The sequence below is a fragment of the Tricharina praecox genome (assembly GCF_024521635.1).
Source record: "Tricharina praecox strain CBS 144465 chromosome Unknown BZA05scaffold_5, whole genome shotgun sequence".
In the NCBI taxonomy this organism is placed as follows: Eukaryota; Fungi; Ascomycota; class Pezizomycetes; order Pezizales; family Pyronemataceae; genus Tricharina; species Tricharina praecox.
In genome coordinates, this window is record NW_026250407.1 from 817,746 (window position 1) to 845,115 (window position 27,370).

The following is a 27,370-nucleotide window of genomic DNA, read 5'->3' on the forward strand; positions in this document are numbered from 1 at the left end:
AAAGCGCCTTGTGACTATGCCCTCTCACTTCCTCTCAAACGAACCGCCTGCCCAAACTTCTGCAGTTTGGTCAACAGCTGGTCTCCCTGCTTCACCACATCGTTGTATTGTCGGTTCTTGTCGTCCGGTCGATTGGTCTCGATGGTACCGTTTACGCGGTCGATGGTGCAGTTCAGCTTCTTTGATGGGATGAACTTTGACAGATCACTGCGATGTTTCGTTAGTAAGTGCGACGTGAGAGGTTGTAGGGCGAGAGCGCGTACCGATCCAGCCATTCCACGGATACACCGAACTGTTCCGCCATGTTCTGTAGGGAGACCACACGGTAGCTCTCGAGGAGCTGGCCATAGGCACGCCGTCTCATCTCGCGGACAAACCTGTGTGGTGGATGAGTTAGTCGAGATGTCACTCGCATGTCATCAGGCAAGATCAAACTTACCAAGGCTTGTGCTCAGCCAAGATCCTGTCCCGCTTCAAGAACTTATCTTCGACCTCTGCCAGAGAGTAGAAGAAGCTCTTGTAGTCACAGGTATAGAAGCTGTTGATCAACATCTCGAGGAATTCGTAGCCGTCGGTGTTGGTGGCATCAACCATGTCGACGTCATCGTCGGGGTTCGGAGCTCCCTTGCTTCCCAAAACAGCCAGCACCTCGGCCGAGTCGACAACTTTCTTCTTGAAGTCGACACGGTCCAGAGACATCGTACCGGCCAAGACGGCGTACAACACCAGCGACGTGTAGGCGCACACTTCGTACGAGGTGAAGGTGGAGAGCGATTCGAGGAGCAACGGAGCGGCTTCGGCGAAATGGCGGGTGGAAAGAAGGTGCAGTCCGTTGTAGGACTTCAAACGGTTACGGCGATCCCAGTCACCTCCGCTTTCAACGAGTCTGTTACATCAAATATTAGAACCATAGTCTAAGTGGCGGCCGGGGAGATATGGACATGCCGCTGAGCGCGCTCGATGTTCTCTGCCACTCCGTACTTGTCGCCGAAAAACATCTGCATCCGGATCATAGCGAGAACTATATCAATTTTGGCGCCGGTAGACGCAGTCTTGATGAGAAGCTCCTCGTACGCCGTCAATGATTTCTCCTACACACACAGCCAATGTTAACGATGTTCCCACCCCACCAGGCCCATTATCACCCACCTTGTCTCCCACTCTGGCCCAGAACTCCGCCTTCTTTCCCATCGCCGCCACAATCTCCGATTCACCCGCCTTCTCCTCCGCCTCTGTCAGCTCCTGGTCGTATCCACTCAGCTCCTCGTCATTCTTCTTCTTGAGCTCGTTGTAGTAGGTCTCATCCCACGGGATCTCGTTGATCAAGATTCCGTCCACAGGGTTGGCGAGGTAGCGGTATAGTGGTGCTTGCGAGTGCTCTTTGATCGATGTGGTGAGAACTTTCTTTGCAGCTGGGTACGACGCCGACAGTCCAGGCTGCCTGAGCGTGAAGATGTGTTGCGACAGAAGCAAGTTCGGGTACGTGGCGTATTGCGGATCCGAGCCCATGATTGCTAGCTGTGGAGGTTGTTCGATGAGTCGCGGTGAAGATGGATGGATGGGATCGAAGATGGCGAAGCAATGAAGATAGGGTTGGTTGTTGCTTCTCTATCTTCCTACAGCTGTTTGGAGCACCTTCAGGCGGGACAACGGCGGGTAAACATCCAACTGCCACATTCGGAGCTACCGCATGGTTAGCGAGGACTTGAGCAGAGCCGCAGGTATGCCACTATGCCGCCAGGCGCTTTAGTCTTAAGTAGGTATTTCGAGAAAATCGTCACCCGGACCGGAGGAGAGAGAACAACTCCAGCGACAGCACGGCCTATTCCCAATCAATGATGTTGAGTCAATTCCGCACCCTCGGGCGAACCGCCGCTCGGTCCTGCCAGAACGCGCTCGCCGTCCGACCCCACACCGTTGCCAAATTCGTCGCAGCACCGGTAGTCCCTCGGAGGGGCATGTCGGATGCCCCACCAACCTCATCCTCGACCTCAACCTCCGAACCCGATGTGGTTGAAACTTCCCGCCGACAGCAACAGATTATCGACGATGACGATCCCCTCGACGACGACCGGCAATGGGACTTCGACGATATTTCGTCTCTCGGTCACGCCGAAATCGACACGCACCGTGAGGCGCGACACTACGCCAGAGTAGCAGCATACGAGATGCCGTACCTTGCTCGTAACTCCTCCTCCACTCCACCAGCACATCGATATCATACCAGGGACCAGCTGGTCTAATTGTGTGTTGTGCCTAGAGTTGGCAAAGCCCTTTGTCCCCCCCACCGACGCCCAACCCCTTCGCTTCCGCTACACCACCTACATGGGCGAAGACCATCCGGCCGAGTCAAAAGTGGTCCTCGAGTTCTCTCCGGCTGATCTTGGGTTGGATATTGGCCAGCAGGCAAAGCTGGTCAAGCTTGTCGGCCGCCGGTACCATCCCGGCAAGAGAATTGTCAAGATGTCCTGCGAGATGTTTGAGCACCAGGCCCAGAACAAGCGGTATTTGAGTGATCTGCTAGATAAGCTCATTGTGGAGGCGAAGGTTTGTTGTCAAGCTGGAAATATATGGAAAAGTGGCGCATGCTGACGAACCGCAACAGGATGCTACAGATACGTTCGAGGATATACCAGTTGATTTCAGGCACATAAAGGCTAAGCCGATGATTGCACGACGGCCGGTGAAATCGTTTCCTCTGGAATGGGTTGACGCGGCGATCCAAAGGGAATATGAGCGTCATGAAAAGATAGGCAGTCCCTTGGCCGACTGGGTCGGGGGCGCTGAGGAGAGTATCAAGGAACGCAAGGACAAGCAAGCAGAGCGTGCGGCGGCCCGTCACATCGCACGGCAGAAGTATGGAGAGAGGCTCAAGAAGAGAAACCTTGTCGCCGAGGAAAGTTCATAGGCATAGTGATAGAAAATGGTTGCAATACAACCGCTGTATCATAGCTGGGGGTAGGTGTACAATTTTATAGATTCACCGATCTAATAGCCAAAAAGGTATAGCACTTGCATCTCAAATCTCATGACATGAGCTCTAGAGTCATTGAGGATATTACACACCGGTCTAATATACAATGCAAAAACTTCCTCCATCTTAACGCTTGACCCAGGCAGGCATCTTGCGAGCCTTAACGTGACCAGGCTTCTTACGTTCAACCATCCTGGGATCACGGGTAACAACACCAGCTGTAGAGAATCAATAAGCTATCACGTAAAGGGTGGGATGATATGGAGATATCCAACTTACCTCTTCGCAAGGCCGGTTTCAATGCTGGCTCGTGAACGAGCAAAGCCCGTGCAACACCTAGAGTCAACGCCTCCGCCTGACCCGTCTTTCCACCTCCCATGACCGAAGCCCAGACATTGTACTTGCTCATGCGTTCCGTGGCAATCAACGGGAAGACAGCACTCTCGCGCTCATGCACACGTTCAAAGACATCCGCGAGCGGCTTTCCATTGATGAGCACCTGCCCAGTTCCCTCTGAGAGCAACACCCTGGCCACCGAAGTCTTTCTCCGTCCGACACCCCTAGCCCTTCCCAGATGATCCAAAACCTTCGGCTTCCCCTGGTTCTCGGCCTGGGCCAGATCACGTCGGTACATGTCGAGCGCCATGCGCACGTCCTCGGGGATCACGGCGGGATTGATGCAATTGAGCCGGTCGAGGATGTCGATAATCTTCTTGTAGCGGGCAGCCTTGACCGACATACCGACGATTCCGCGGTACTGTGCCAACGTCTTCCATTTCGCCGGGGGTGCCTCGGCCATGGGCACCGTAGGGAGTGTCTGGTACTTTCGCTGCAGGTCCTGCAGGGCCAGCCAGTTATCGTAGAAGTCGGAGTTGCCGGTGAAGTAGGAGGCCGAGACGGGGACGAGACGAGTCTTCTCTTTGGTCTGCGACCATGTTGGTGGCTGCTCCGGCGAGTAGGAGTGTGTCTCTGCTGCCGCAGCTCGGGTGGTCGAGGTGGTCAGAAACCGCGAGGTCGTCGCGCCGGCGAGTTGGCTGAGTCGGGGACGCGAGATTTGGAACAGATCACCCGATACCGCTCTGAGCGAGCATCGTAAAGAGGCGACGCCGGCCGCCATGATGTGAATTTCGTGGACGTGTGAAGCTGGTGGGTTGGATTGAGATTCAGGTTGACCAAAAAGTCCTGGAGCGGCTTGGCCATTGTGTGACAGACACCCCGCGCTAAAATACCACTTGCCGAATCACCCCGCTCATAATCAATCAACACGTACGAAGTACGGATTGAGATGATGAATATCGCCCATAAAAGCCCCATACGACAATAAATTGATGTTCTTTTTTCTCTCTCTCAAAGCCTTCATTTTTGTAGGATTCAAGATCCAGTAAAAGGAAACTATTGTACCGCACTGAATTGTTCAAAGCTACTAAACAAACACGCCTTCAGTCTATGTCCCACTCCCCTACAACGTTGTCTATTTACTGGGCCTTGGATGAGACAATTCCTATTCGCGCCGAGTCAGCCAATGTTCCGTTCATATCCCAATTCTATGTGTGTTATGGTTCAACATACTCTCGACGTCGGCAACGCTCTGCTGCAGGATCTGAGCCAGAACCTTGGGGTTCTCCAACTCCTTCCTGACCTTGGCGATCAGAGTCTCGGCCAAGTCCTTCTGCTGGCGCTGCTTGACCTGAGCCTCGTACCTGACCCATGAGTCAAGGACAGATTTGGCCTCCTGAACAAACTGAGTCTGCTGCTCAAGCTCGTAGGCCTCGGCCTCCAACTTGGCGGTCTCCTGTAGATATCATGAGCATCACCGATTGATTAAAGATTCATAAGGCATCGTCGCGCCTTCGTTTTGACATACCTTGGACACCTCGAAAAGGGCCTTGGTGACATCGACGACGCTGCCCATCTGCTTGACGGACTCGATGCGCTCCTCGACGGCACGGGTGTGGTCGGCACGAGCAGAGTTCAAGATGTCCCTGATCTTGGTGACCTGGCTGGTGGCCCATTCAGTGTACATGGGGCCACCATACTTTCCGATGGCGGTGAAGATGGAGAGCAGACAGAAAGCGACGACGGTCTCCTCGTTCACGACGTAGAGTTCGTTGGAGATAGCTGCAATCGACAGACCGGCGGCAGATGAGAGGATAGCGGTCTTGGAGATGAGGGAGCTGCCGGGAAGGGCATCAATGATGGACTGCGCCTTGGTCTTGGGGTCCGGGGTGGGGGTCGGGACGCTCGACTGGTGGCGGGCAGTGAGGGTGACAGCCGACAATTTGGGGAGGGCCGCAACGGAGGGCCGCAGACGAGCCGCACCTGGAGAGAAAAAATTGTTCAGCAAGTTCGATCGGTGGAGTCCATTGATGCAGAAGGCTGTTCCATACCGGCAAAAGTTTTCGTCAACCGCATAGACATGGTGAAGAGTGGAGACAAGAGTGAACGTCGTGGGGGGAGAATTGGAGATCGTGATGCAAACCTTCCTTCCTCGGGTCGATGGACGTCGTTTAGCAAGCGTTCCGGTGTTTTGCCAAGCCATTTGACTAACCGACGCCAACCACAGCGCTGCACTCGTGGGCAATTTACAGCATCTGAGGAAGAACAACTGGCCATGCGCGATTATTGCAATATTGAGATACATCTTTAAACACATTACTTCTACTAGTATACAGTTTATCTAACTTTCAGAATCCAACTCATGATGCCTCACTCTCCTCCTTCTTTCGCATATCTGCCTCTAATCTCCGCTTCTCGGCTTCCCTTAATCTCATCATAGTGATGTTCTCGTAGTCAGGGCTTTGGGCGGCTTCAGTCTTTGAAAACGCCGAACGGTTGGAGGCCGCCGAGAACGACGCGAATGAAGGGACCCCTTTCACCCCGTCTCCTCCCTTAGGGGCCGCTTGCATGGGGTTCCAAGTGGCTGTCCTTGAGGTTGAAGTCGCCTGTGCCTCCTCGCCAGGAGTTCGAATCTCTGTTGGTGGAGTTGTATTTGAAACCGGCACTTCTTCAGGAATAACTCCGGAAAGCTCGGGCTCCTTGCCAGCCCAGGTTATGGACTTGAAAAGCTTGAAAGCGTCATCAGTGTTATCGGCAAAGCCATGAACAGCTGAGTGCGCCCCCACTATCGACTCGAAAACAATCAAGCCACTCTGGTACTTCTTTTCCTTTGCCTTGTCGCCCCTGACGATACAGTCTTGTATCTTTCCAAACCGCCCGAAAAGGCCCCGTAGAGATGCTTCATCCACACTTAGCCCCTCCTTCTTTCGGCGCCACTTAGCTGAGACTGTTCTGTCCAGCTCGGAGAATCGACTGGCCGCAGACTTGATGTCCCTATTCTTGGAAACATCCTGCTGTTGCTCTTCCGCCTCCTTCGCGGCGGTCCGCAGCGCCTCCTCCCGTTTGTGCCTCAATAATGCTCCCTCCTCTTGTAGCTTCGCCAGCTGTGCTTTAAACTTTTCCTCCTCATTGTCCGCGTCCGTCTTGAACCTCTTCGCCTTGCCTTCCCTGCCCTCCAGATCCTCCTGCATCTTCCTGCGATGCATGTCAAACGCTTCGCTGCGGCGTTTCTTTGCCAACCGAGCGGTTCGCGCATTGTCGTAGGCAGCCCTCGTGGCCGGATCTGAGATAACATCGTATGCAACGGTCAACAGGTGAAACTTGTCGGCAGCCTCGGGGCTGGGGTTCTTGTCGGGATGCCATTTGATCGACTGCTTGCGGAAAGCTTTCCGGAGCGAGGTATCCGAAACGACATCTTGATTGACACCGAGGATCTCGTAGAAATCGGTCTCGGAGGTAGTGGCGTATGCGGCAGCTTCAGACTCCTTAGGCGGCATGGCGATGGGTTGACGGCGGTGATGAATAGAAGTCTACTGTATTCGCGGTCGGCGTGAGCTAGAGTACTGTCTGTTGTCCGTGTGCTGCCGCCAAAAGGGTTTGTCATGCACGTCGCCCGCTAGCAAAGCGCGCTATTGAGCAGAGCCGCATATCCCACCTGCAGAAGAAAAAAGTTCTCAACCAGACTTTGGATTCCCCAGACCGGCCTGTCGTATCTACAACACGACTCAACTCACTTGAACACTCACCACACATTCACCATGGCCAGAATTAAGAAGAAGGGTTTGATCCCCATAGTTCTACCTACTTGAGCTTTGTACTGATTTAATTGTGTCCAGGCGTCGCCGGAAATGCGAAGAACTTCATCACGAGAACGCAAGCCGTTCGCAAACTTCAGATCTCGCTGCCTGACTTCCGTCGCCTCTGTATTTTCAAGGGTATATTTCACTGTGCTCGACAGTCCCATATGCGCGCCAGTTGCGCTAACAATTTAACCAGGAATCTACCCTCGAGAACCCAGAAACAAGAAGAAGGCCAACAAGGGCTCCACAGCGCCTACAACCTTCTACTACGTTTGTGACACCAATTCACTTCTTGGGTGACGGGAGTAGCTGACAAGATTCAAGACCAAAGATATCCAGTACCTTCTGCACGAACCTGTACTAGAGAAGTTCCGCGAGCACAAGACCTTCGCAAAGAAGCTATCGAAAGCGCTCGGCCGTGGCGACTACGGGGATGCCAAACGTCTGGAACTGTACCAGAAGCCGCAGGTCACCTTGGACCACATCGTGAAGGAGCGTTACCCCACCTTCACCGACGCTCTGCGCGACCTCGACGATGCCTTGTCGATGTTGTTCCTTTTCGCGAACCTCCCCACAAATCACAACCTTCCTCCTGCGACGGTAGCGAATTGTGAGCGGCTGTGCAACGAATGGCAGCACTACGTCATTCGTGCCAACGTCCTCCGGAAGAGTTTCTTGTCGATAAAAGGCATTTACTACCAGGCGGAGGTTCAGGGCCAGGATATTCTGTGGTTGGTGCCGTATAAGTTCGCCCAGAACGTGCCGGTCGATGTCGATTTCAGGATCATGCACACGTTCGTTGAGTTCTACACCACTCTCCTTGGATTCGTCATGTTCAAACTCTACACGAATGAGGGCCTGGTCTACCCACCCAAGTTCGACAAGGACGCCGACGCAAAAGGTGCTGGTCTTCGCGCATTCAAGCTGGAGCACAAGGGTGTCGGAGCGATAACGGAAGGTGTGGCGCAAGCACAGCTCTCGAAGAAGGAGACAGTAAAACAGACAAAGCTATTGCAGGAGAAGATCGCTGCGATTACTGAGGGCGAGGAGGATGATACACCCGAGGCGCAACAAGTGCCTGAAGCTACTGACGAGTTCGACACGTTCAACCCTATCAAGACCGACAGCGCCGTTGATGTACTACCTCAACCCCAGATATCGAGCAATGGAACTGGAAGTACCGACCCTGCGAACCTGTTCGCGCCCTACACATTCTACATTTCCCGAGAAGCCCCCCGTGAGCCCCTCGAGTTCCTGTTGAGATCGTTCGGCTGCAAGCGTATCGGTTGGGATCTGGTCCTCGGAGAAGGCTCTTTCACGGACAACGAGTTGGACCCCTCGATTACACATCAGATCGTCGACAGACCCCCAGTAGTTGGTCTTCCTCCGCTACCGGTCGGTGCCGCCACAGCATCCGCGCCCAGTGGCAGAGTCGCGGGACGTATCTACGTTCAGCCACAGTACGTTTGGGATTGTGTCAACACTCTCCGGTTGATCTCGCCAGCCGAGTACGGCCCTGGCGCGCTCCTACCCGCACATTTGAGCCCCTGGGTCAAGGCCTCCTCTGGAGAATACGACCCGTCGGCGCCGGTTCCTGCCGGAGATGAGGACGAGGAGGAAGTGAGTGACGATGACAACGGCATGACCGAGGAGTTGGGTGACGATGATGATGCGGACGAGGATATGGAGGCCGAGGTTGATGTGTCGGAGGCTGAGGAAGACTCCGAGGACGAGGAGGAAGTTGCCCGCAAGGAGCACCAGAAGGAGCTCGAGGCTGAGGCGGCTGGCGTTAAGCTGCCCACGACGGATGCGAAGAAGAAGAAGAAGTCGAAGGCACAGAGGGAGGAGGAAGAGCAGAAGGAGATGCAGAAGATAATGATGACCAAGAAGAAGCGAAAGCTATACGAGAAGATGGTTTACGGCAACAAGAAGAAGGAAGACGAGGCCGAAACGCTGCGCCAGAAGCGGAGGAAACTGGAGAAGTCGAAAAAGAAGGCTGCTGCATAAATGTTGGCATTGAATTGGATTTATGTACTTGTTCAAAATTAATGAATTAAAAGTTTTCGGCTTTGGGAGAATCTATTTGACCGTGAGCGATTCTGTATAGATACCCTCGAGTGAATCTCACCACACAATTGTAGGGCTGCGAGTATTGGGAACAACCAGTACTAGAAGACATTCTGTCCTGATATTTGTCTTCCTTTTTGAAAAAAACAATCATTGATTGCATGCGACGTATCTGGATCATGCAAATGCACACGAAACTTTTATCCTGGCCAAGTCTGAACCATGACATTTGTCTTTTTTTAGTTTCGTACTCACATTCAATCTCTGCAGACTATGGCGACCCTTGATATTTGTCATGCGTGGACTCATGCATTGTCACTCGGTCATATGGGACAGACCATCGAGATACAAGTTTTATCCCCAAAATTCTGTCCCCGATACATACAATCTCCAATTGCACCAGATGATAACTAGTGCCGAATCCCTTAAGCTCTCTTTCGAATACCGAGAGTATAGGTAACCTGTATACGTACACCATCACTACATACATTCAATGTCCGGGATTCAGCCGCACAAGCTTCTAGGCGGACATGCAATTTTCGAGTACTAGTGCGTTGGGACAAAATTGAATCCGGATAATACGGCGGTGGATGGCACGGTCATTCTGTCAGCTAAGGAGGAGTTCATTTTGTCTCTGTCTTCAGCCCGTTTTCGTGGGTGCTGGCTGCACTTTGCTGATTATGACAGCCCCCGCCTGAGTAAGCCCTTGTTATGTAAGCAAGGCGGCCGCCGGCGACGCAAGTATCCGCTTAATTTAGCACAGTAGCCCTGCGCGGACCTCCACGAGCAAGAGAAACAGCGAACGTTCGTTCGGCCAGCGTCAGCCATATCCAAACCTACACAGCCCTCACGACAATCACCCACTACCTCGAGCACCATACCTCCATAACCACAAAACCGTTCACGATACTTCATTCCGCCCCCCTGACTTGAACCACCATGGCGAGTTCGATCGATGAGCACGACAGCGGCGACCAGTCGCAGAAAAAGGAGAAGAGCCGGAAGCCAGGAAGTACGCATAGCTCTTTTTATGGTGCTTGATTGCTGTGGTATGATCTGGCGTGCTCACATTGCTCCGATTCGACTAGATACCGCGTTTCGGCAACAGCGATTAAAGGCATGGCAGTAAGTTCCCAAGCTCTTCGTCGCGCCGAAGAGGGAGAGAGAACTGACCGACCTCGAACCACGCAGGCCGATCCTTACGCCGAAAACAGTGCTACCGCTCTTCTTCATCGTCGGAGTAATATTCGCGCCGATCGGAGGTCTTCTGCTATATGCCAGCGCGAAAGTCAGAACTCCGTTCCCGCACCCAGTTCAAGCTCCAATATTTCTTCCCCGCATACTGACGGAAACTGTTCGCCGCAGGTACAAGAGCTCGCGATAGATTACACAGACTGTATAAACCAGGGAGTTGAATACACGTTTATCCCGGACAACAAAGTATCGCAGGTATACCGTACAGCGGTGGATAGCAAAGACCGTCCGCGATGGAAAGTGCAGCACAACGTTACCACCACCGACCCGGACATGATGACGACGAACCCGGAATTCAACGAGACCATCTGCACGCTCAAGTTCACTCTGCCCAACGAGCTCAAGGCGCCCGTGCTCTTCTATTACCGCCTCACAAACTTCTACCAGAACCACCGCCGCTACGTGCAATCCTTCGACCAAGCACAGCTCAAAGGCGATGCCCGCACCTACGATCAATTGGAGAGCAGCAATGACTGCGACCCGCTCTCGGGACTCCGAAACGACAGTATGACGAAGCCATACTACCCCTGCGGCCTGATCGCCAACTCGCTCTTCAACGACACCTTCGCCCAGCCCCGCCTCCAGAACCCGCAGGGCGGGGCCGGTGACGGCGGCGCCGTTGTCTTCGAAATGTCAAATAGTGGAATCGCCTGGAGTTCCGACAAGGAGCGCTTCGGCAACACCAAGTACAACGCCGAGGACGTCCTCCCGCCACCAAACTGGGCCAACCGCTACGCCGGCGGCGTGTACACTAACAAAACCCTGCCGAAGATACACCAGTGGGAGGAGTTCCAGGTATGGATGCGCACTGCCGGTCTCCCTACATTCAGCAAACTGGCGCAGCGAAGCGACGATAAGGATATGGACAAGGGAACGTACGAGCTCGAAATCTACTACCGGTTCCCCGTAAAGGACTACTCGGGCACCAAGAGTATCGTCATCTCAACCCGCACCGTGATGGGCGGGAGAAACCCGTTCCTGGGAATCGCCTACATCGTGGTCGGTGGTCTCTGTATCCTCCTCGGACTCATCTTCACCGCGAGACACCTCATCAAACCAAGGTACATACATACATCTCTCCTCCACCCCCCCTCTCTTACACAATGCTTACCTCACCCCACCGCACAGAAAACTCGGAGACCATACATACCTCTCCTGGAACAACGAGGATGTGGCCGCACACGCGTCCGGCCGCGAGATCTAGGCGATTCCCGGCATTACCGTTCGGCGGGGAAGCTTAAGCTTAAGCAAGGGATTACTCGTCAGTGACCGGTGAAAAACAAATTGCTTGCAGATCAGATCGGGGTGTTATGGGTTTTGTTTTTTTATGCTTTGTGCTTTGGGTTCTCTTCTTTTTTTTTTGTTAACAATGTCATTCTCTGATTTGGTTAATCATCGTTTTGTTGTCCCACTTGCTTGCTTCGCTTTCGCTTTTCGCCCTTTTGCGCGCGCTTCATTGAGTAGAGAACACTTTGCTGTTGCTCTTGCTTGTAGCTGTTGATTTAACGAAACTTGAGCTTGAGCTTTTTTCCATAACTGAATTGTAACTGTTATGTACCTATCGCATGTGCTCCCCTAGTTCCATGCAGTTCTGGTCGTCTTCCGGAGTGCAGAGCAAGAGTAGCCCATCCCATTGAAGAAACAAAAGAACCCGAAAGGAAAGGGCAGGGCAGCAGGGCCAATGTTGAAAGCCCCCCTAAATCTGATATCGTTCATGAAGCAAGCAAGAGTACTTTGTAATGAAAATGCAAACCCCCGAAATTCGCCCCCATCCCATCCCCCAATCCCCCTACATCAACCCAACCAACCCAACCTAGTCCTTAGGAAATCCCATACGAAATGAAAAAAAACAAGTAGCTTTTTGTATACCTTACACCCGGAAAGTTGAAGTTCCCATTTCCCTTTTCTACCAGTCCAGTCATGTGTTACCTACCCACTACATACCTACACAGGAGACGGGTCTGGATCTACATCTAGTACAGAACTCTTGTCAAGATCTTGGCTGCGGGGTTGTCAGACACTATTCTCACTCCAGTGAGAGGGAGGTTCGGGGGTACTCACAGCTCAGACTCTCCAAGCTCTCATAGAGGCCCTTGATATCGCCCAGGTTGACATCCGAGATATCAGCCATGAGGTACGCAACGTCACCACGAGAGTCGCTCATTTGCTTTACGACATTATGGTCACCAAAGATGCTATTAACCTGTCTGAGGACGCCGGGGCGGTTCGCGTGGATGAAGATGACACGGACGTGGTTTTCCTCGGCGGAGGTGAGGGAACGCAGCGATACCTCCGGCATGTTGACGGCGCCGATGGTGCTGCCGCTGTTGATGTAGCGGACCAGCGCCTCGGCTACTTCGATGCCGATCGCCCGCTGCGCTTCTTCAGTGCTGCCGCCGATGTGAGGCGTCATGATCAGGTTCTTGAGTGTGCGTAGGTCGTCCGCCCAGCTGTTAAGCGAGGAGTTGAAGTAGTCGCCGTTGGCGGCGGGCTCGGACGGGTACACGTCGAGGGCGGCGCCGGCGATGCGGCCGGAGCGCATGGCGTTGCTAGGAAGGTCAGATTGTGCGCCGGGGAGTGGAGGCGGCGGGGATAACTCACACCAGCGCGGGAATGTCCACGATTGTTCCGCGGCTAGCGTTGATCAGGTAGCTGCCCTGCTTCATCTGGCCGAGCTGCTCCTCTCCGATCATGTTCTTTGTCTCGGCGATCTCGGGGACGTGGAGCGTGACGAAGTCGGAGACCTGCAGGAGCTCCTTGAGCGACGAGACCTGCTTCGAAGTGCCCAGAGCCATGAGCGGGACGACGTCGTAGTAGACGACGCTCATGCCCATGGACTCGGCCAGCACCGAGAGCTGCGAGCCGATGTGTCCGTAGCCGATTATGCCCAGGGTCTTGCCGCGGATCTCCCAGCACTTTGCGGACACCTTGTTCCAGGTGCCATTGTGCATCTCCATGGACCGGTCACCGACCTGGCGCGCCAGACAGATGATCTCGCCGATAACCAGCTCGGCGACGGACCGCGAGTTGCTGAAGGGCGAGTTGAACACGGTGATTCCGTGCTTCGCCGCATAGTCGAGGTCGACCTGGTTGGTGCCAATGCAGAAACAGCCGATCACGATGAGGTTCTTGGCCTCGGCCAGGACACGCTCAGAGAGCTTGGTCTTGGACCGGATTCCGATAGCGTGGACGTCGCTGTGTGCGCACAAAAGTTCGTGTCACCATGGAGCGCTTATCGATAGCTACGGGACAGGGATTGCGTCACGCAGGTTTGTAGTGGGGGCTTAGGGAAAGATTTTTGCAAGCCACCAATCCAAACCCAAAGAGCCCAAGCGGGCTGGCTCAATGATGGCATCATGGCGGGGCAGCAGAAGGAAGGAACATACCGAATTTTTTCGATCAATTCCTCCTCGGGCAGCGAAGCCTTGTGGAACTCGACCTGGTAGCCCTGCTTCTTGAGGATGTCCTGCGCCGTCTCGTTGACGTTCTCGAGGAGGAGGATGCGCACGTCGCCCGTGTTAAAGGGCTTCAGCTGCTTGGAGGCCTTCTGCGCGGCCATGTGGCGCGGGCCGAACGACGAGCTGGGAGAGTGGAAGGTCGACGTCGGCGATACCGACAGGCTCAGCTGGTTGGAGAAGGCGTTGGCAAGCCCCCCGGCGATGTCTCTGGCAGCGGACATGGTGTTGGAGGTGCGGTGGTCTCTGTCGCTGTCGTTTCCGGTACTGTGCTGCTTTCGGGTTCTGATGGTGACGGTGGTAGTGGGAGGAGGGAGTTGAAGTAGCGGCTGTAGTGGTGGTGCGGGAGTGGGAGAAGAAGTAGAAGAATTCGAAAGCCCGTGGACCTTGGAGTAGCTGGCCAGTAGTGGTAGCTTAGCAGCAGGAGGAGGAGGCCCTTGTTGGTGCTGGTCTGATCGGGATCGGGATTGCGTGCTCGGGGTTGTTGTTGAGTCACCACCACCCCCAGCACAAACGCCGGGCCTATGCTTCTCCCGCTCCGACGTAGACGACGACACCGAAGTCGAGCGCCAGAGGCCAAGCAAAGATCGTATGTTCATGACGACTGGCGTTTGGACTAGACGGCTCTTTTTTTTATCACCGCGTACCTGGGTAGATTGGAATCCTAGCCTCCCCAACGATGGACCTTTGTGTCGTCCGCAGACTCGAGGATTCACCGCAGTCTTATACGCATCCCGTTGCCACGCCCGTGGGCATCACCGTGGGAAACCTAATCGATGCCGATGGCAGTTGAGCATGTATTTGGTCGGCAGCCGCAATAGGCCCCTCGTGGCGCGCATTCATTCATGTGGTGTTGCCCGCCCGGCGGCCTCTTCACGCAGCCATTGACGGGCATCCATTCGCTCGCATTCTCGCATCCTCGCCCGATCCGCACACGGTGCGATCGCCATTACAAACAGCAACTGCACTCAACCGCAAGGTGCGCCCTGCCGCATACCTCTCAGCACGAGGGGTAGCGACTCCCAGCTGGTGTACTTTCCCATTCCCGCCTCGAACAAAGTTGTCTGGCTTTTTACCCCGCAGCCCCGAGCGAGCTGCACAGTGCAAAACTCGAATGCAAGGAGCTTTCTACGGACGAACACTGCAGCGAGCTGGTCGGCGAGGTTGCGTTGCGTTACGTTATCCCCTTCCCCCTTCCCCTCCCACTCCCACGCCGCGGAGAAGGCATTCCTCTGTCTGCCTGGGGGGGTTTTGTTTTCTGCTGCTGGGTGATGGATGGGCTGGGCTAGGCGGTTCGGGCGAGCACGACATTTGTCATCTGTCATCGTCGTCGGAGTACTTCGATTCCTCCGTATGCTCCGTATGCTCCGTACTTACATACTACGGCCAGCTCTGGGGGGAGGGGGGGATGCCGTCCGTCAGTCCACGGAGCTGAATGAGGCCGTGGGAGAGTGATGCAGTGTGAGTGTGATGATGCACGGCGGCGGCTGGGCCTGTCTGCTTGGTTTTTGCGAGATGGCACCCACCGCATCGCAATGTCTCTCCCCGCATAGGCAGGATAGATTGGTGTGCAGACAATCTGCAGCCGAAACACTCCATACTCCATCACTGCCGGGGTACTACATCGCACACACATATGTACCCCCTCGATCCAGAGTAGGTAGGCACTCATGACGTTATTCTGTCCATCCATCCCGATAAGAAAAAGTACATGTATGATACTGTGCGATAGTTGCCGCGAAATAAATCAAAACCACGAAAGTGAGAGAAAAAAAATTGCCCTTGATCCACCCAATATCTTCCTCCCTTCTTTGATCTCTCCGTGCGGTGGATGAACACCGCCTCCTCCCGAGTCTCGAGTCTCGATCCCCCCTCCCTCCCTCCCTCTTTTCTGCCTGCTCCTAGAACGCCGGATATGTATGTTGAAAACAGAATCACAAATAACCCCCCGACAAAATTGTACACACAAAAAAACAATACCGAACAAGAGACGAATGGAATAGAATGAGAAAAAAATAGTAGTGAGAGTAGTGGATGCCGTCCATCCGTTGAATTCGGCAGTGAGATGGGAAGGATGGGACCGAAACGAAGGCCGTTTGTTTACCGGTTGTTCCTCAGTGCCTGGATCCAATTAGCTTCAGCACGACATCAGTCACATGGGAGACCGCCGTACAAGGTGCATAAACTCCTCCCTAGTCCTCGTGCTCTTCCGGAAGATACCCAGCATAGAGCTGGTGGTGGTAGTGGCCGTGGTCTTTCCCACGCCGCGCATGACCATGCACAGGTGAGCGCTCTCCATGACGACGGCGACACCCTGCGGCTGCAGGATCTCCTCGATAGCCATGGCGACCTGCTTCGTGAGGCGCTCCTGCAGCTGCAGACGGCGCGCAAACATCTCGGCGATGCGCGCAAACTTCGACAGGCCCAGGACCTTGCGGTTGGGAATGTAACCGATGTGCATTCTGCCCGTGAACGGCACGAGGTGGTGCTCGCACATGGAGAAGATCTCAATGTCCTTGACGATGACTGTTTCACGCCCCGCTTGTCAGAAATCACAAACACGATACACAAAACACAAAACATGTGATCGCCATCGAACGTACCGAGCTCGTCATGATCCTCCTCGAAAACGGCGTTGTTGACGATGTTCTTCAGGTTCTCCTCGTAGCCCTTGGTGAAGTAGAGCATAGCTTTCGCATACCGCAGCGGTGTGTCGCGGAGACCCTCGCGATCAGGGTCTTCGCCAATGCACTCAAGAAGAGTCCGAATACTGCCATTGCCTCATCAGCATGCACGCCCGCGCCCCCTCCAGAAAGATGCAGCCAACGTACGCGCCACACAACTTGACCTCGCGGGCCTTTGACTCATCCGGAGTGGCCTCCAAACGAGCTCTTGTGCCGACACCTGCAGCAGTTTCCTTTAGCCGGCGCCACGCGGACTCACTGGGGGTGGAGGAGTGAAGTGGGAGGCAACATACTCGGCCACGAGAGCCCGTCGAAGTCGACCGGCGGGTTGAGCGTGTACGGGGTGGCGGGTCTCGAGATCTGCGGCGTCGCAAGACCAGTAGCGCCATTGCGATGGCTCAGCGCCAGCGCCGTGCGCGCCCTTTCCGCCTGCGTGTGGCTGTTGGGTGCGATGTCGTGCTGCGGACCGTTGCCCTGGTCGCGAGAGCCATTCACTTTCAAAGAGCTGAAGAGTTCGGCAGTGGTCAGGACCTCGTGCGCGGCAGCGCCGGCGCCGTTGCTGTTGCCATTGACGAACTGCGGGTTCGAGGCGGCGGGGTCGGTGGCGGTTGTAGGTGCCATGGTGCTGAGTTGCTGGTGGGTGCGGTGGTGGGAAAGATGGAAGGTTGAGCCTATCTTATGTTCGGATCGCTCCACTTCTGCTTCTCGGGGGGATGAGGAGGGACGGGTTTGCGTGAGGTGAATAATGCGGGGCAGCAGCGCAATGGTGGGGGGGGGAGAGCGGGCGGTGGCTAAGTAGGTTGAGAATTGAACTTTTTTTCTTCGGGGCATGTCATTTTATTAGTGTCGCACTGAATCCTGTATTTAGCGCGCCTCATCCTTCAAGGGTGTTCTTGTCTCCTCGGCTTTCTGCGAGTCTTTGTTGTGGCTGGCCAGCGGTCAGACCAGAGATGTACTCTATGCAGTACCTGCAGATACTGATGCAGGGAAGCACCGGTGGAATGTTTCCAGAATTCCGAGACACCGCGAGAGCTCGGGAGTGTGCAAATCCACGCCTTAAACCGCAGCGATTTTCTCCGCCGGTTCGTTCTTCGGGAGTCTCTGTTTGTGGTTGGCTGGTGGACTGTGGGGAATAAGAGACCAACTACCATGGTACGGGGAATGCGACTAGATCACCGTACCAACGATACCTTACTCTACAGCTGGGCAATCGTTTGGAGTTGCCCTATTGGATGTAGGTGGCGTAACGAATGGCATCACCCGGAGGAGATGCAAATTGATACAACATGTACGAGTACACTGCTCGCAGGAGTAGAGCAGCTTCATACTCCATATACAAAGCACCGTCATGGACGGGCGGACACTTCTTACAACATCATCAAATCTCCCCCATCAACACTCTCTGCAACTACTGAATCGCGAAAGTCGACGCTTTGCAGGAAACCCTCTACAGCATCGTACTCGCTATCCGACAACCCATCCAACATCATACTGGCCTCCATCGCTTCTGCCTCCATGCCTTCGGGGATATCGCCTACATCGATGCACGACATCTCGGCCTCGTTCTCATCCTCCTCGTCGTCGCTGTCCTCCTCTTCCTCCTCCTCCTCCTCCACGACTGCCCCAGCTTTCTCCTTCCTCGTCGTCTTCTTAACCGCTGCAGGCTTCTTCTCCTTCACCTTCTTCTCCTTCACCTCCTTCACCTCCACCTTCTTCTCCTTCGGCTTCGTCCTAGTCCGTAAACTCAACTCTCTAGCCAGATCTCCCCAGCGCGTCTTCTGCTTGCAACCCGGACAGCTGCCATCCACCGGCAAGATACTGCCACCAATCCCTTCCTCCTTAAGGAACTGCGAGGAAAGGCACGTGATATGCGCCGCATGCTCACAGAACGCATGGTTGCACACGACCGCGTCATTACCCGCCAGCAGCCCAAAGCATATATCGCAGCTCAACTCCTCGCCCGCGGCATCCAGCACGGCCATGGCCTTCTGATAGTGGGTCTCCAGGGGTAAGAAAGTGATATCGAGGCCCTGCAATCCGCCGTCGCCGGAAGCCGCCAGCTTCGGTTTCCTCCCGCGTTTTTTTGGCGGCGGCGGCAGCGGCTCGCCGTCCTCGTCCAGTAGCTCTTGACTCGGCGGCGGCGGACTGTCGGATTTCCGCAAGTCCCGCACGATGTGCAGAGCCGGTGGGATGGTGGTGCCCCCCTTCTTGCACATCTTGGTCCAGTAATCTTGCACATCTTGCTGGAAGAAGCGGAGTGTCAACGGCCACCGTGTGAATGCCGAGTTGCATAGGAGCAGCCGCAGATTGACGAGCCGCGATTGCATGTTTCGGCCTTTTATCGCGGTCTTGCGAAGGTCTTCAGGCACCTTTTTGGTCAGGTTCGGGTGCTGCCACGCCCATCTGGATATGTCAGGGTGCTGGACTGGCAGGAGGAGACCGAGTGCGAGGGAACGTACTCAAACTGTAGTGCGGCGATGCTAGACGGGAAGCCATGGACCATGCAGATCATTTCCCATGGTCGAAGTGTCTCTCGGGCCGTTTTGTGGGCTCCGCCTTTGGTCTCGCCATTGTGTTGGCCCAGTCTAGGCAGTGTTATCACCAGGTGTAGAGAAAAATCTTGGTGGGATGGGCTACCTGCGACGCGGGTCAGGCGTTGAGCCGATGTAGAGACTGCTTGGCCGGATGGTGGACCGGAGGAGGTAGCAGCAGTAAAATGCGGGAATCGGCCGCGTTTCCATCTTTGGTGGGCGGGGGACGCGAATGTGCAGTGCGGCGGCGTGATGTCGAGGAAGCAGGTGGTGGAAGACGCGCGGGATGTGGCTAGGCGGGTCCAGGGTGGTGGATCTCATCAGGGTGCTGCTGCATGTTCCTCTAAGGCTGATCATCGTACGCGGTCTATATATGCATGTTCGAGCCTCCACCGCAATCGCGTGCATGGTCAAAAGAGTTGTCGCTATATGCTTGGGCTGAGGGGATTCAGATGGACGTTTGTTTTGTACTATTCACATCTCAGCATACCTGTACCTATTGCCCCCATCGACATGCGGCAGTTTTCAGTCACGGACTTATTACTACCACTGTGGATCAGCTGCCCAGGGGAGTCCTTTGATTATGTGCCGGTCAGACCATTAAATTGCATCTCGGAATGCAGAATTGAAGGCCAGACCGTCCTCCAATTAAAGTTGAGTCGGTTCTGTCAGATTCTCGGAGCCTTCAAACGCACATAGGGTTTAGCGCGGGGGTCCAAAAAAGCCAAAACATTTAGCGCGGGGTATTTCCTTCTCATCTCGCCAAATTCTGAACAAGAACGCCATCAGCTTCCCCACGACCTCTCAAGTGATACTACCAACGTCGCCATGAAGTTGAACACGCACGCATTGCGCTACCTGTCGCACGAGGACTGGCGGGTCCTGACCGCCGTCGAAATGGGCAGCAAGAACCACGAGGTCGTCCCCACGCCACTCATCAACCAGATCTCTGGCCTGCGCGGTGCCAGCGGGGTCAACAAGGCCATCAGCACGCTCGCGAAGGTGGGCCTGATCGCGAAGGTCAAGAATGCGAAGTGTTAGTTGTCTACATGCGCTCTTGCTCTAAGAACTCTCCAGCTGATGTGCATGCGCAGACGACGGGTACCGCTTGACGTACGGAGGACTCGACTACCTGGCGCTGCACACATTCATGAAGCGCAAGAGCGCATACTCGGTCGGAAACCAGATCGGTATCGGAAAGGAGTCGGATATTTTCGTCGTCGCGGACGAAACGGGTACACAGAGGGTGCTCAAGATTCACCGGCTGGGTAGGATCTCGTTCCGTCAGGTCAAGAACCAGCGAGACTACTTGCGAAATCGGAATTCGGCGTCTTGGATGTACATGTCCCGCCTCGCGGCGGAGAAGGAATACGCGTTCATGAAGGTTGGTTATCATCTCCGCAAGTACATGTGCGCTGCGTTATTGATGCTAATGCGGAGATAGATCCTTCACGACAACGGTTTCCCGGTTCCCCGACCGTTGGACCAAGCTCGTCACTGCATCATCATGGAGCTTATCGATGCATTCCCGCTCCGGCAGGCGGAAGTCACCGACCCAGCCAAGCTCTACAAGACACTCATGGAGCTTATCCTCAAATTCGCCAGCCAGGGACTGATCCACGGTGATTTCAACGAGTTCAATATCCTTGTCCACGAGGAGTCGCAGGAGCCGGTGGTTATCGATTTCCCCCAGATGATCAGCATCAACCACCGCAATGCCGAGGAACAGTTCAACCGCGATGTCGAGTGCATCAGATCTTTCTTCTCGAAGAAGTTCCGTTATACGGCGGATGACGCTGGCCCTTTCTGGAGCGATGTCAAGAGGGTGGGCACGCTTGATGTCGCTGTCGAGGCGAGCGGTATTTCGAAGAAGCAGGCAAAGGAGTTGGAGAAATACATGCGTGAGGTTGCGCCGCTTGAATCGAACGATGAGGACGACGATGAGGAGGAGGAGGAAGAAGAGGAAGAGGATGACGAGGAAGAGGATGACGAGGAGAATGCGATCCATGGTAGTGACGACGAGCAGGGTCTTACGCAAAAGAAATGATTTACATAGATGCATCTACTGGAGGCATAGTTGGTTTTTGCGGGAGGGCATGTTCTGGCGTTTAGGAGTCTCTATAAAGTTGAATCAAGAGTTGAATTCATTGAAGCTGTCTACTATTTGAGCCGAGTAACATCTACGATTGCTCAGAGTGATTACCCTAAATTACTTGTCCAAGGAGTTTCGCCCAGATTCTACTCAGCTCCGAAGTGAGAAACTATGATTTCTTGGGCATGTGGTAGTTGCAAGGATCTAGCTCCGGATGTTGATCACGTGCTTGTCTGTGCGTTCTAGGGCAAGAGACCTAAGCGCACACCAGTCCCGCATCCCCCACCGTCGTTCTTTCACTTTGAGGTTATCGCCAGCAGGAAATTATCAAACGCCCAGCGACGCGACCCGACCGACCCGCCGACAACGACCAATCCCGACCCCTCACGTCCTCCTTCACGACAATCTCGACCTTCCCGATGGCGCCGAAATCTGCAGCAAAGGGTAAATACTTGCTCCTCGAAATTCCACGCGTCGTAATGCGCTGCCCTCGCTCGCTGTTTGAGAGCTGTGATTTTGGCGGAGCTCCGACAGGAGTGGGGATATGCTACGGAGAGAGAACGAGGAAGAGATGGGATCATGGAGCGAGCTCTACTAGTGGAAGAGACAGACGATGAGAGCATGTAGCTGATGGTTATCCTTCCGTGTAGGCCCTAAGCCCACCACCAAGAAGGCGGCGGATGCGAAGAAGGCTGCCCTCAAGGGTGTGCACTCCAAGATCCACAAGAAGGTCCGCACATCGGTCACCTTCCACCGGCCCAAGACCTTGATCCGCGCCCGCGACCCCAAGTACCCCCGCAAGAGCATCCCCCATGCTCCTCGGCTCGATCAGTTCAAGGTCATCGTTCACCCCTTGAACACCGAGTCGGCTATGAAGAAGATTGAGGAGAACAACACCCTGGTCTTCATTGTCGATATCAAGGCGAACAAGAGGCAGATCAAGGAGGCGGTCAAGAAGCTCTACGATGTCGATGCCGTCAAGGTCAACACTTTGATCAGGTGCGTTCTACTCCGATGGCTGTGGTGGAGGCGCGGGATGCCGTCAGACGAGAGAGGCGGTTGCTTCACGGAGCTATCAGCTAATTGTCAAATTACAGGCCCGATGGAAGGAAGAAGGCTTTCGTCCGTCTCACGCCGGACGTTGATGCCCTTGACATTGCCGCCACAAAGCTCGCCATCGTTTAAGCTTGGAGGGGTTCGGGGTTTCATTTTCTTGTCATTTGGGGTTTTCTTCGGTGGCGCTTGTTTGGGATCGTGAACAGGTGCCAGGCAAAAGTCTAGGGAATAAAAAAAAAACCTTAGAATTCACGATTGCCCGCGAGGAAATTCGTAGCTTTGGTCTTCCCACACTGTACATTGGCGAGCGATTGGAGATTGGGAGAGACATTTGCCGGCGTAATAGATTGCGTATATCAATTACTGCTCTTCATCTGTGAAATCCAAATCAACTTGTTCCCTCAGCCCGTGAATAGGATTCAGCTTACTTGATATCGGTGTACTTGCTCTACCTATGTGAACCCTATGACGATAAATCTCGCGAGCCGCTGCAGCTGCTAGGAATGAACCTCGTTACAGCTTAAGTAAATACCGGATGACAATAATCACCCTTTTGCCGCCCGGCGTCTATTCGATGAATGCCACCCTTTTTTTGTTTTGTTTAATCGCATTCGACTTTTGTAGATCATGGCCGCTTTCCCCCACTGTCTCTGACTAAGGAATGCCGCCCCACCCTGCAGCAAATACCACGTTACACTATTTCCGAGTGACGACCGATGTCGCCGGGGCCAGACCACGTTTCCTTTTCGAGTCGCGGCCTCGTCACCTCCAGCCCAGCAGCAATACTAGGACCGAAACCTCCAATCCACCACAACCACAACCAATGCACACCACAACACGCACAAACATGTCGCTCCGGTCGCTACTTCTCTTGGCCGTCTGTTCTCTCGCCATCGCCTCCGAATGGTCCTTCACTGGCGGGAAAGCCACGCTTGCTAGAAAGGGCGACCCTGAGGGTTCGAGCTTGAGGTAATTGCTTGCTTGTTACATGTGTTCTATAGCTTTGGTTAACATGATGTGATTCACAGCTTTGGACCGGATAAGCCTTTCCCCTCCGCCATCCCGCTTGCTGCTAGGGACGTCCTCAAGCTTCAATTCACCCTCACCGATGGAGAGAACACCGGCCGTCCGCACCAAGCATTCCTGCTCGTTACTGACCCCGAGACCGACCTGGAGACCTTCTACCCACTTAGCGTCAAGGGCAACTCCGGCCGTGCCAAAGTCGACCTCGTAATTCCTCTCCCACCCTCCTCGCCTTCCCAGCACCAACTGACAGCCGCCAACAGACGCACAAAGACCTCCCCAGCCACCTCCTCAGCGCCTCGACGCTCTCGCTTTCTCTCGCGCTCGGCGACAATACCTTGCCCTCAGGCAGCATCATCCCGCTCGGCTCGATCGCGCCCACCATCGACGCGTCGGCGAAAACCGCCCTAGAGAAGCAAAGAGCAACCGATCTGGGCGAGGGCGTTGGGGCGTTCGGCCCAAAGCGGGAGATCCTCCACGTGTTCCGCGAGGACGCGAAGAGCCCGCCAAAGACCATCACCCTAGCGTTTTTGGCGTCCGTGGTCGTGGCCTATCTGGCGTTGTTTGGTGCTGTAAGTTCTTCTGATCCCCATGCACGTGCGTTTTTTTGGGTGCGTGGGGACTGATGGAGTGATACTTAGTGGTTCCCGTTGCTCGGTGCCAACCTTAAGCATCTGCCGAAAGCGCTGCAGGCAGCGCCTATGAGCCATTCGCTTTTCTTGGTCAGCTTGGTTGCCCTGGAGGGTCTGTTCTTCATGTACTACACTAGCTGGAACTTGTTCCAGTTGCTCGGTGGTGTCAGTGTCGTTGGACTTACTGCGTTCCTGAGTGGAAGCCGTGCATTGAGGGAGGTTAGGGCCCGAAGGGAACGCGGTGAGCGTTAAGGGCCGGTGCGTGGGTGTGTGTGTTCTGGCTAGCTAGAGGGGAGGGAACAAAATACGGTATTGGGTAGACATTATCACGCAGAGCCATCGAGTAGGTTTATCACGCTGATGGTAAATGACGGGAAGCCACGAAGAAAGTGATCATCTATTCTATCCATTGAACTTTTGTGCGCCGAAACCGTACCACCCAATACATAACCCATATCTACGCCTTCAACCCCTCCAACGCCTCCTCAAGCCTGCCATATCCCGCCGTCCCCTCCCAGTTCATCTTCCCCTTCCCAATGATGCCCCTCACTGCAGACCTAGCCTTAAACCTCCAATCCTTCGCCACAAGCTCTCCAGCGCCCAGGCCATCAGTCCTCTCCATCTGTCCCAAGCTCTCATACGCATCCACCAGCTCGACGGTAGCATCCACCAACTCATTCCACTCCTTCTCCGTCGCATCCGTAATCCCGGGCCTGGAATTGACCGCTCTCCACGCCTTCTCATGAGCCTCGAGCGCGGAACGCGGCTTCTTCCTCCACAAGTTCAGCCTCGCCACGATCTTCCACAGGCGCGGGTCGGTAGTGATCAGCGGGACGACCTCCTTCTCCACCAGCTCAACGACCTGCTTCGCGAGGCCGGGCTTGATGGGATCGTACCCGATGGGCTTTTCCTGGTTCAGGTCCTCGGAAATGATGTGCTGTACCAGCAGCTCCAGGACGCTGGTGTCGACCGCCAGCTCGCCCTTGGAGCGGCTGCGGAGCGCGATCAGGTTCTTCATGGCTACGATCATGTCCTGGAACTCTGGCGGCTGCAGGGTCGCCGCAACGGTAAGGTAGTTATCCCAGATGCGCCAGGACTCGCGCTTCAGTTGGGCGGCGCGTTTGAGGGCTTGCAGGGCGTCCTTGCGGTTTCGCTGGGGGTCGGCAGCAGCAACCGCAGCGTCTTCTTCTTCCTCGTCGTCAAGACGGATGCGGCTTTGTTCCACCGGAGCGTCGTCGTCACTCGGATCACGACGCAGGAGCGCAGTGGCGAGATTGCTCCATGCCTCTGCGTCGGTGTTGTCAATGCTCACTGCACGGCTGAAGGCACGTACAGCGCCGTCCCATGTCTGGAGCTCTAGCCGGCAGCAGCCGAGCGCGAACCAACTCGGCCCATGAAGAGGGTAAATACGTAGCGAGTCGCCGTATGCCTCCGATGCCTTCTGGCAGTCGTTAATGTTCATATAGTAGCGACCGAGGGAGCGCTTTGCGCGCGCAAAGCGGTTGTTGCTGACTGTCCAGGCCTTTTCGTAGTGCGCGGCGTTGTTCTCGATGTCGCCGAGGATGCACCATAGTCTGGGGGCTTGCGGGGGAGGCGGTGCGCGCTCTTGCTCAGAGTCGTCCTCGAAGAGCTGCTTGCGGATGACCCCTTTGGCTTTTTCTTCTTGCTCGGTGGCGGCCCAGCAGAGGGCGACTTCTGGCCACATCTCCAGACGCTCGAAGATCTCGAGAGCAGTCCTGAGACCTCCTACGCTGGACCAGCGAGATGCTAATTCCGCCTCGAGCTCCCATCTGGTTGGAATGGGAAGTTGGTGGATGTAGAGCAGACGTTCTCGGATTGACGCTGACTCTCCCTCCTTGGGCTGCGGGAGGAAAGTAGGAGCAACCGTAGTGTCGTCGCTCTCGGCTTCCGTTGCAGTTCGCTTGCCTGTTGTTTCCGCGATGACCTGGTCTACGACGACCTGCAGTTGCAGAACGGACCGTTCCACTGTTCGTGACCTGGTCGATTCGATTCTACTCCGCACCAGCAAGCCCAGGGTGTAGACTTCCCAGTTTGTACTGTGAGACAGTACACGCTCCGCATAGGGCAGCATCTGTTCTCTCGTCGTGCCGTCCTCGGGGTTGGTGTTCTTGATGGTTTCGGTAAACAGCAGTAGGATTGTGGCATCCAGCGGATGAAGAGGTGGCTGATTTCCAGCATCGAGCGAAGCCAGCTCGGCTGGAAGATCGGAGTCCTCCTTCGGTGTCAGGGTTTTTGAATCGGTGAATGAGATCTTCTCGAGCAGTGTGTCGTCGTTCAGGTCCAAAGTCTTCGGTTTCGTCCCTTCGACGTTATTCTGTTCCGCGCTCTTGGCCAAAACAACCAGCTGACTGGTCTCCTTCTGCTGCCATTGTGTTCGTTTGCCCATGACACCAGTCAATACATACTTCAGTCCCGTCAGCTCCGTGGCGTCCTCCAGCTGCTTCAGCGCTCTGGCATCGTTGCCGAAGTATGTATCCACCATCGCGCGTTCCACCAAGAGCATGGCCTGGACAATATTGCTCTGTCCCGCCAGCCGCGGGACCACATCGTTGATATCCGCAACGATGTTCTTGTACAATGTACCAGTCTTCTCGGAAAGGATCCTCTGGTGGAGGAAGTTGACCCGCAATCTCCACCACGAAGCAGTCTGAGGAGCATCCTCACCCGCCAGTAACGGCGAGTTCATAATACTCACTGCAAGGGTGAGTAGCAGCATGTGCGACGCTAGGTGGTAGGGCGATTCCCCGTCTACAGTCATGAACGTCACAGCCGCCTTCGAGAGCGCGCGCACGAAGTCTGCGTCTTCCGCCAGACAGACAGGAATGAGCTCCTTGTTGGGATCGTAGAACAGCGGAGGGCCAGTAACGTTCGTCTGCAGAAACGAGCGCAGTGCACCGACTCCAATGCACATCAACCGGAGGAGCCATAATGGCCGCTCGTCGGCGGGAATGGCCGAATGCTGAGCGGTGATGCGGGCCTCCACGAAGCTAGCATAATCCAAATCTTCGCGAAGCTTCGTGACGGCGGGGTCGCTGGCGTCCAAGATGTCGGCGCCGATCGTTTGTCGCGTAGTGGGGGACTCGAAAAGCTCTTTAAAGTCGCCGTTTTGAACGAGTGCGAGGTCATGAGAGGTCTCGGGGGAGACATCGTCGCCGGATATCAGCTGCCATTCGGCGGCTTCGAGAGTACTACCGGCCATTCGAGGGGCTTCGGATAGTGGGGAAGGTCCGGTTGGCTTGCGAAAGGGATATGTGTCGCGGATGAGGTTCACGAAGGAAGGTGGATTTTATGTAGGTGGGCGTGGGTGTTTAGATTCATTATCAATCAGCATTGTTCCGCGTCCTCAATAAATTTGGTGGGGCTTGAGGAGGGGCACACACAGGCAGAATAGCGGCTCTGCAGGCACCCTTGCTTAACCCAACTTGCCATCTAGTCAGCCGATAAA

General features: G+C 54.9%; 15 protein-coding genes across 15 annotated transcripts; 6 read left to right on the forward strand and 9 right to left on the reverse strand.

The window, feature by feature from the left end:
• Positions 1 to 14: 14 nt before the first annotated feature.
• On the reverse strand, positions 15 to 1,509 carry BZA05DRAFT_424372 (26S proteasome subunit RPN7-domain-containing protein; the record flags this gene model as incomplete). Its single annotated transcript, XM_051485911.1, has 5 exons — positions 15 to 207; positions 264 to 377; positions 440 to 886; positions 946 to 1,091; positions 1,150 to 1,509. The coding sequence occupies 5 exons, from the start codon at positions 1,507 to 1,509 to the stop codon at positions 15 to 17; spliced, it is 1,260 nt and encodes a 419-aa protein (XP_051342084.1).
• A 217-nt stretch (positions 1,510 to 1,726) lies between these two features.
• BZA05DRAFT_389902 (mitochondrial ribosomal subunit protein-domain-containing protein) lies at positions 1,727 to 3,010 on the forward strand. The gene is made up of 3 exons (XM_051482822.1): positions 1,727 to 2,184; positions 2,261 to 2,547; positions 2,606 to 3,010. The coding sequence occupies exons 1-3, from the start codon at positions 1,836 to 1,838 to the stop codon at positions 2,906 to 2,908; spliced, it is 939 nt and encodes a 312-aa protein (XP_051342085.1). The 5' UTR covers positions 1,727 to 1,835; the 3' UTR covers positions 2,909 to 3,010.
• BZA05DRAFT_389904 (ribosomal protein S5 domain 2-type protein) lies at positions 3,011 to 4,156 on the reverse strand. Its single transcript, XM_051482823.1, has 2 exons — positions 3,254 to 4,156; positions 3,011 to 3,192 (listed from the first exon to the last, which is right to left on the reverse strand). The coding sequence occupies exons 1-2, from the start codon at positions 4,089 to 4,091 to the stop codon at positions 3,101 to 3,103; spliced, it is 930 nt and encodes a 309-aa protein (XP_051342086.1). The 5' UTR covers positions 4,092 to 4,156; the 3' UTR covers positions 3,011 to 3,100.
• Positions 4,157 to 4,207: 51 nt separating this feature from the next.
• Positions 4,208 to 5,472, reverse strand: BZA05DRAFT_389907 (uncharacterized protein). Its single transcript, XM_051482824.1, has 4 exons — positions 5,362 to 5,472; positions 4,839 to 5,293; positions 4,544 to 4,766; positions 4,208 to 4,475 (listed from the first exon to the last, which is right to left on the reverse strand). The coding sequence occupies exons 1-4, from the start codon at positions 5,390 to 5,392 to the stop codon at positions 4,450 to 4,452; spliced, it is 735 nt and encodes a 244-aa protein (XP_051342087.1). The 5' UTR covers positions 5,393 to 5,472; the 3' UTR covers positions 4,208 to 4,449.
• Positions 5,473 to 5,611: 139 nt separating this feature from the next.
• Positions 5,612 to 6,917, reverse strand: BZA05DRAFT_389909 (uncharacterized protein). The gene has a single exon (XM_051482825.1). The coding sequence runs from the start codon at positions 6,805 to 6,807 to the stop codon at positions 5,671 to 5,673; it is 1,137 nt and encodes a 378-aa protein (XP_051342088.1). The 5' UTR covers positions 6,808 to 6,917; the 3' UTR covers positions 5,612 to 5,670.
• Positions 6,918 to 7,003: 86 nt separating this feature from the next.
• Positions 7,004 to 9,186, forward strand: BZA05DRAFT_389911 (ribosome biogenesis protein Pescadillo). Its single transcript, XM_051482826.1, has 4 exons — positions 7,004 to 7,090; positions 7,147 to 7,245; positions 7,307 to 7,380; positions 7,435 to 9,186. Exons 1-4 carry the CDS (start codon positions 7,069 to 7,071, stop codon positions 9,115 to 9,117), a joined length of 1,878 nt encoding a protein of 625 aa, XP_051342089.1. The 5' UTR covers positions 7,004 to 7,068; the 3' UTR covers positions 9,118 to 9,186.
• A 575-nt stretch (positions 9,187 to 9,761) lies between these two features.
• Positions 9,762 to 10,316, reverse strand: BZA05DRAFT_220048 (uncharacterized protein). The gene has a single exon (XM_051479709.1). The coding sequence runs from the start codon at positions 10,195 to 10,197 to the stop codon at positions 9,856 to 9,858; it is 342 nt and encodes a 113-aa protein (XP_051342090.1). The 5' UTR covers positions 10,198 to 10,316; the 3' UTR covers positions 9,762 to 9,855.
• BZA05DRAFT_389914 (CDC50/LEM3 family) lies at positions 10,167 to 11,973 on the forward strand. The gene is made up of 4 exons (XM_051482827.1): positions 10,167 to 10,302; positions 10,369 to 10,465; positions 10,543 to 11,492; positions 11,560 to 11,973. The coding sequence occupies exons 1-4, from the start codon at positions 10,208 to 10,210 to the stop codon at positions 11,633 to 11,635; spliced, it is 1,218 nt and encodes a 405-aa protein (XP_051342091.1). The 5' UTR covers positions 10,167 to 10,207; the 3' UTR covers positions 11,636 to 11,973.
• A 431-nt stretch (positions 11,974 to 12,404) lies between these two features.
• BZA05DRAFT_442551 (uncharacterized protein) lies at positions 12,405 to 14,110 on the reverse strand (the record flags this gene model as incomplete). Its single annotated transcript, XM_051486759.1, has 4 exons — positions 12,405 to 12,433; positions 12,493 to 12,980; positions 13,033 to 13,626; positions 13,818 to 14,110. The coding sequence occupies 4 exons, from the start codon at positions 14,108 to 14,110 to the stop codon at positions 12,405 to 12,407; spliced, it is 1,404 nt and encodes a 467-aa protein (XP_051342092.1).
• Positions 14,111 to 15,752: 1,642 nt separating this feature from the next.
• On the reverse strand, positions 15,753 to 17,432 carry BZA05DRAFT_389919 (uncharacterized protein). Its single transcript, XM_051482828.1, has 5 exons — positions 16,864 to 17,432; positions 16,718 to 16,790; positions 16,490 to 16,656; positions 16,060 to 16,412; positions 15,753 to 16,007 (listed from the first exon to the last, which is right to left on the reverse strand). The coding sequence occupies exons 1-5, from the start codon at positions 17,399 to 17,401 to the stop codon at positions 15,987 to 15,989; spliced, it is 1,152 nt and encodes a 383-aa protein (XP_051342093.1). The 5' UTR covers positions 17,402 to 17,432; the 3' UTR covers positions 15,753 to 15,986.
• A 505-nt stretch (positions 17,433 to 17,937) lies between these two features.
• On the reverse strand, positions 17,938 to 19,311 carry BZA05DRAFT_442553 (uncharacterized protein; the record flags this gene model as incomplete). Its single annotated transcript, XM_051486760.1, has 3 exons — positions 17,938 to 18,973; positions 19,030 to 19,155; positions 19,208 to 19,311. 3 exons carry the CDS (start codon positions 19,309 to 19,311, stop codon positions 17,938 to 17,940), a joined length of 1,266 nt encoding a protein of 421 aa, XP_051342094.1.
• Positions 19,312 to 19,929: 618 nt separating this feature from the next.
• BZA05DRAFT_316729 (RIO1 family-domain-containing protein) lies at positions 19,930 to 21,103 on the forward strand (the record flags this gene model as incomplete). The annotated part of the gene is made up of 3 exons (XM_051480392.1): positions 19,930 to 20,137; positions 20,196 to 20,485; positions 20,546 to 21,103. Coding segments are annotated over 3 exons (1,056 nt in total), but the record flags the coding sequence as incomplete, so codon positions are not given.
• Positions 21,104 to 21,486: 383 nt separating this feature from the next.
• On the forward strand, positions 21,487 to 22,615 carry BZA05DRAFT_389923 (putative 60S ribosomal protein L25). Its single transcript, XM_051482829.1, has 3 exons — positions 21,487 to 21,637; positions 21,844 to 22,192; positions 22,291 to 22,615. The coding sequence occupies exons 1-3, from the start codon at positions 21,613 to 21,615 to the stop codon at positions 22,376 to 22,378; spliced, it is 462 nt and encodes a 153-aa protein (XP_051342096.1). The 5' UTR covers positions 21,487 to 21,612; the 3' UTR covers positions 22,379 to 22,615.
• A 337-nt stretch (positions 22,616 to 22,952) lies between these two features.
• On the forward strand, positions 22,953 to 24,309 carry BZA05DRAFT_349360 (Oligosaccharyltransferase subunit Ribophorin II-domain-containing protein). The gene is made up of 4 exons (XM_051481250.1): positions 22,953 to 23,218; positions 23,278 to 23,479; positions 23,536 to 23,844; positions 23,914 to 24,309. Exons 1-4 carry the CDS (start codon positions 23,073 to 23,075, stop codon positions 24,154 to 24,156), a joined length of 900 nt encoding a protein of 299 aa, XP_051342097.1. The 5' UTR covers positions 22,953 to 23,072; the 3' UTR covers positions 24,157 to 24,309.
• BZA05DRAFT_389927 (uncharacterized protein) lies at positions 24,283 to 27,279 on the reverse strand. The gene has a single exon (XM_051482830.1). It carries the CDS (start codon positions 27,122 to 27,124, stop codon positions 24,362 to 24,364), a length of 2,763 nt encoding a protein of 920 aa, XP_051342098.1. The 5' UTR covers positions 27,125 to 27,279; the 3' UTR covers positions 24,283 to 24,361.
• Positions 27,280 to 27,370: the final 91 nt, after the last annotated feature.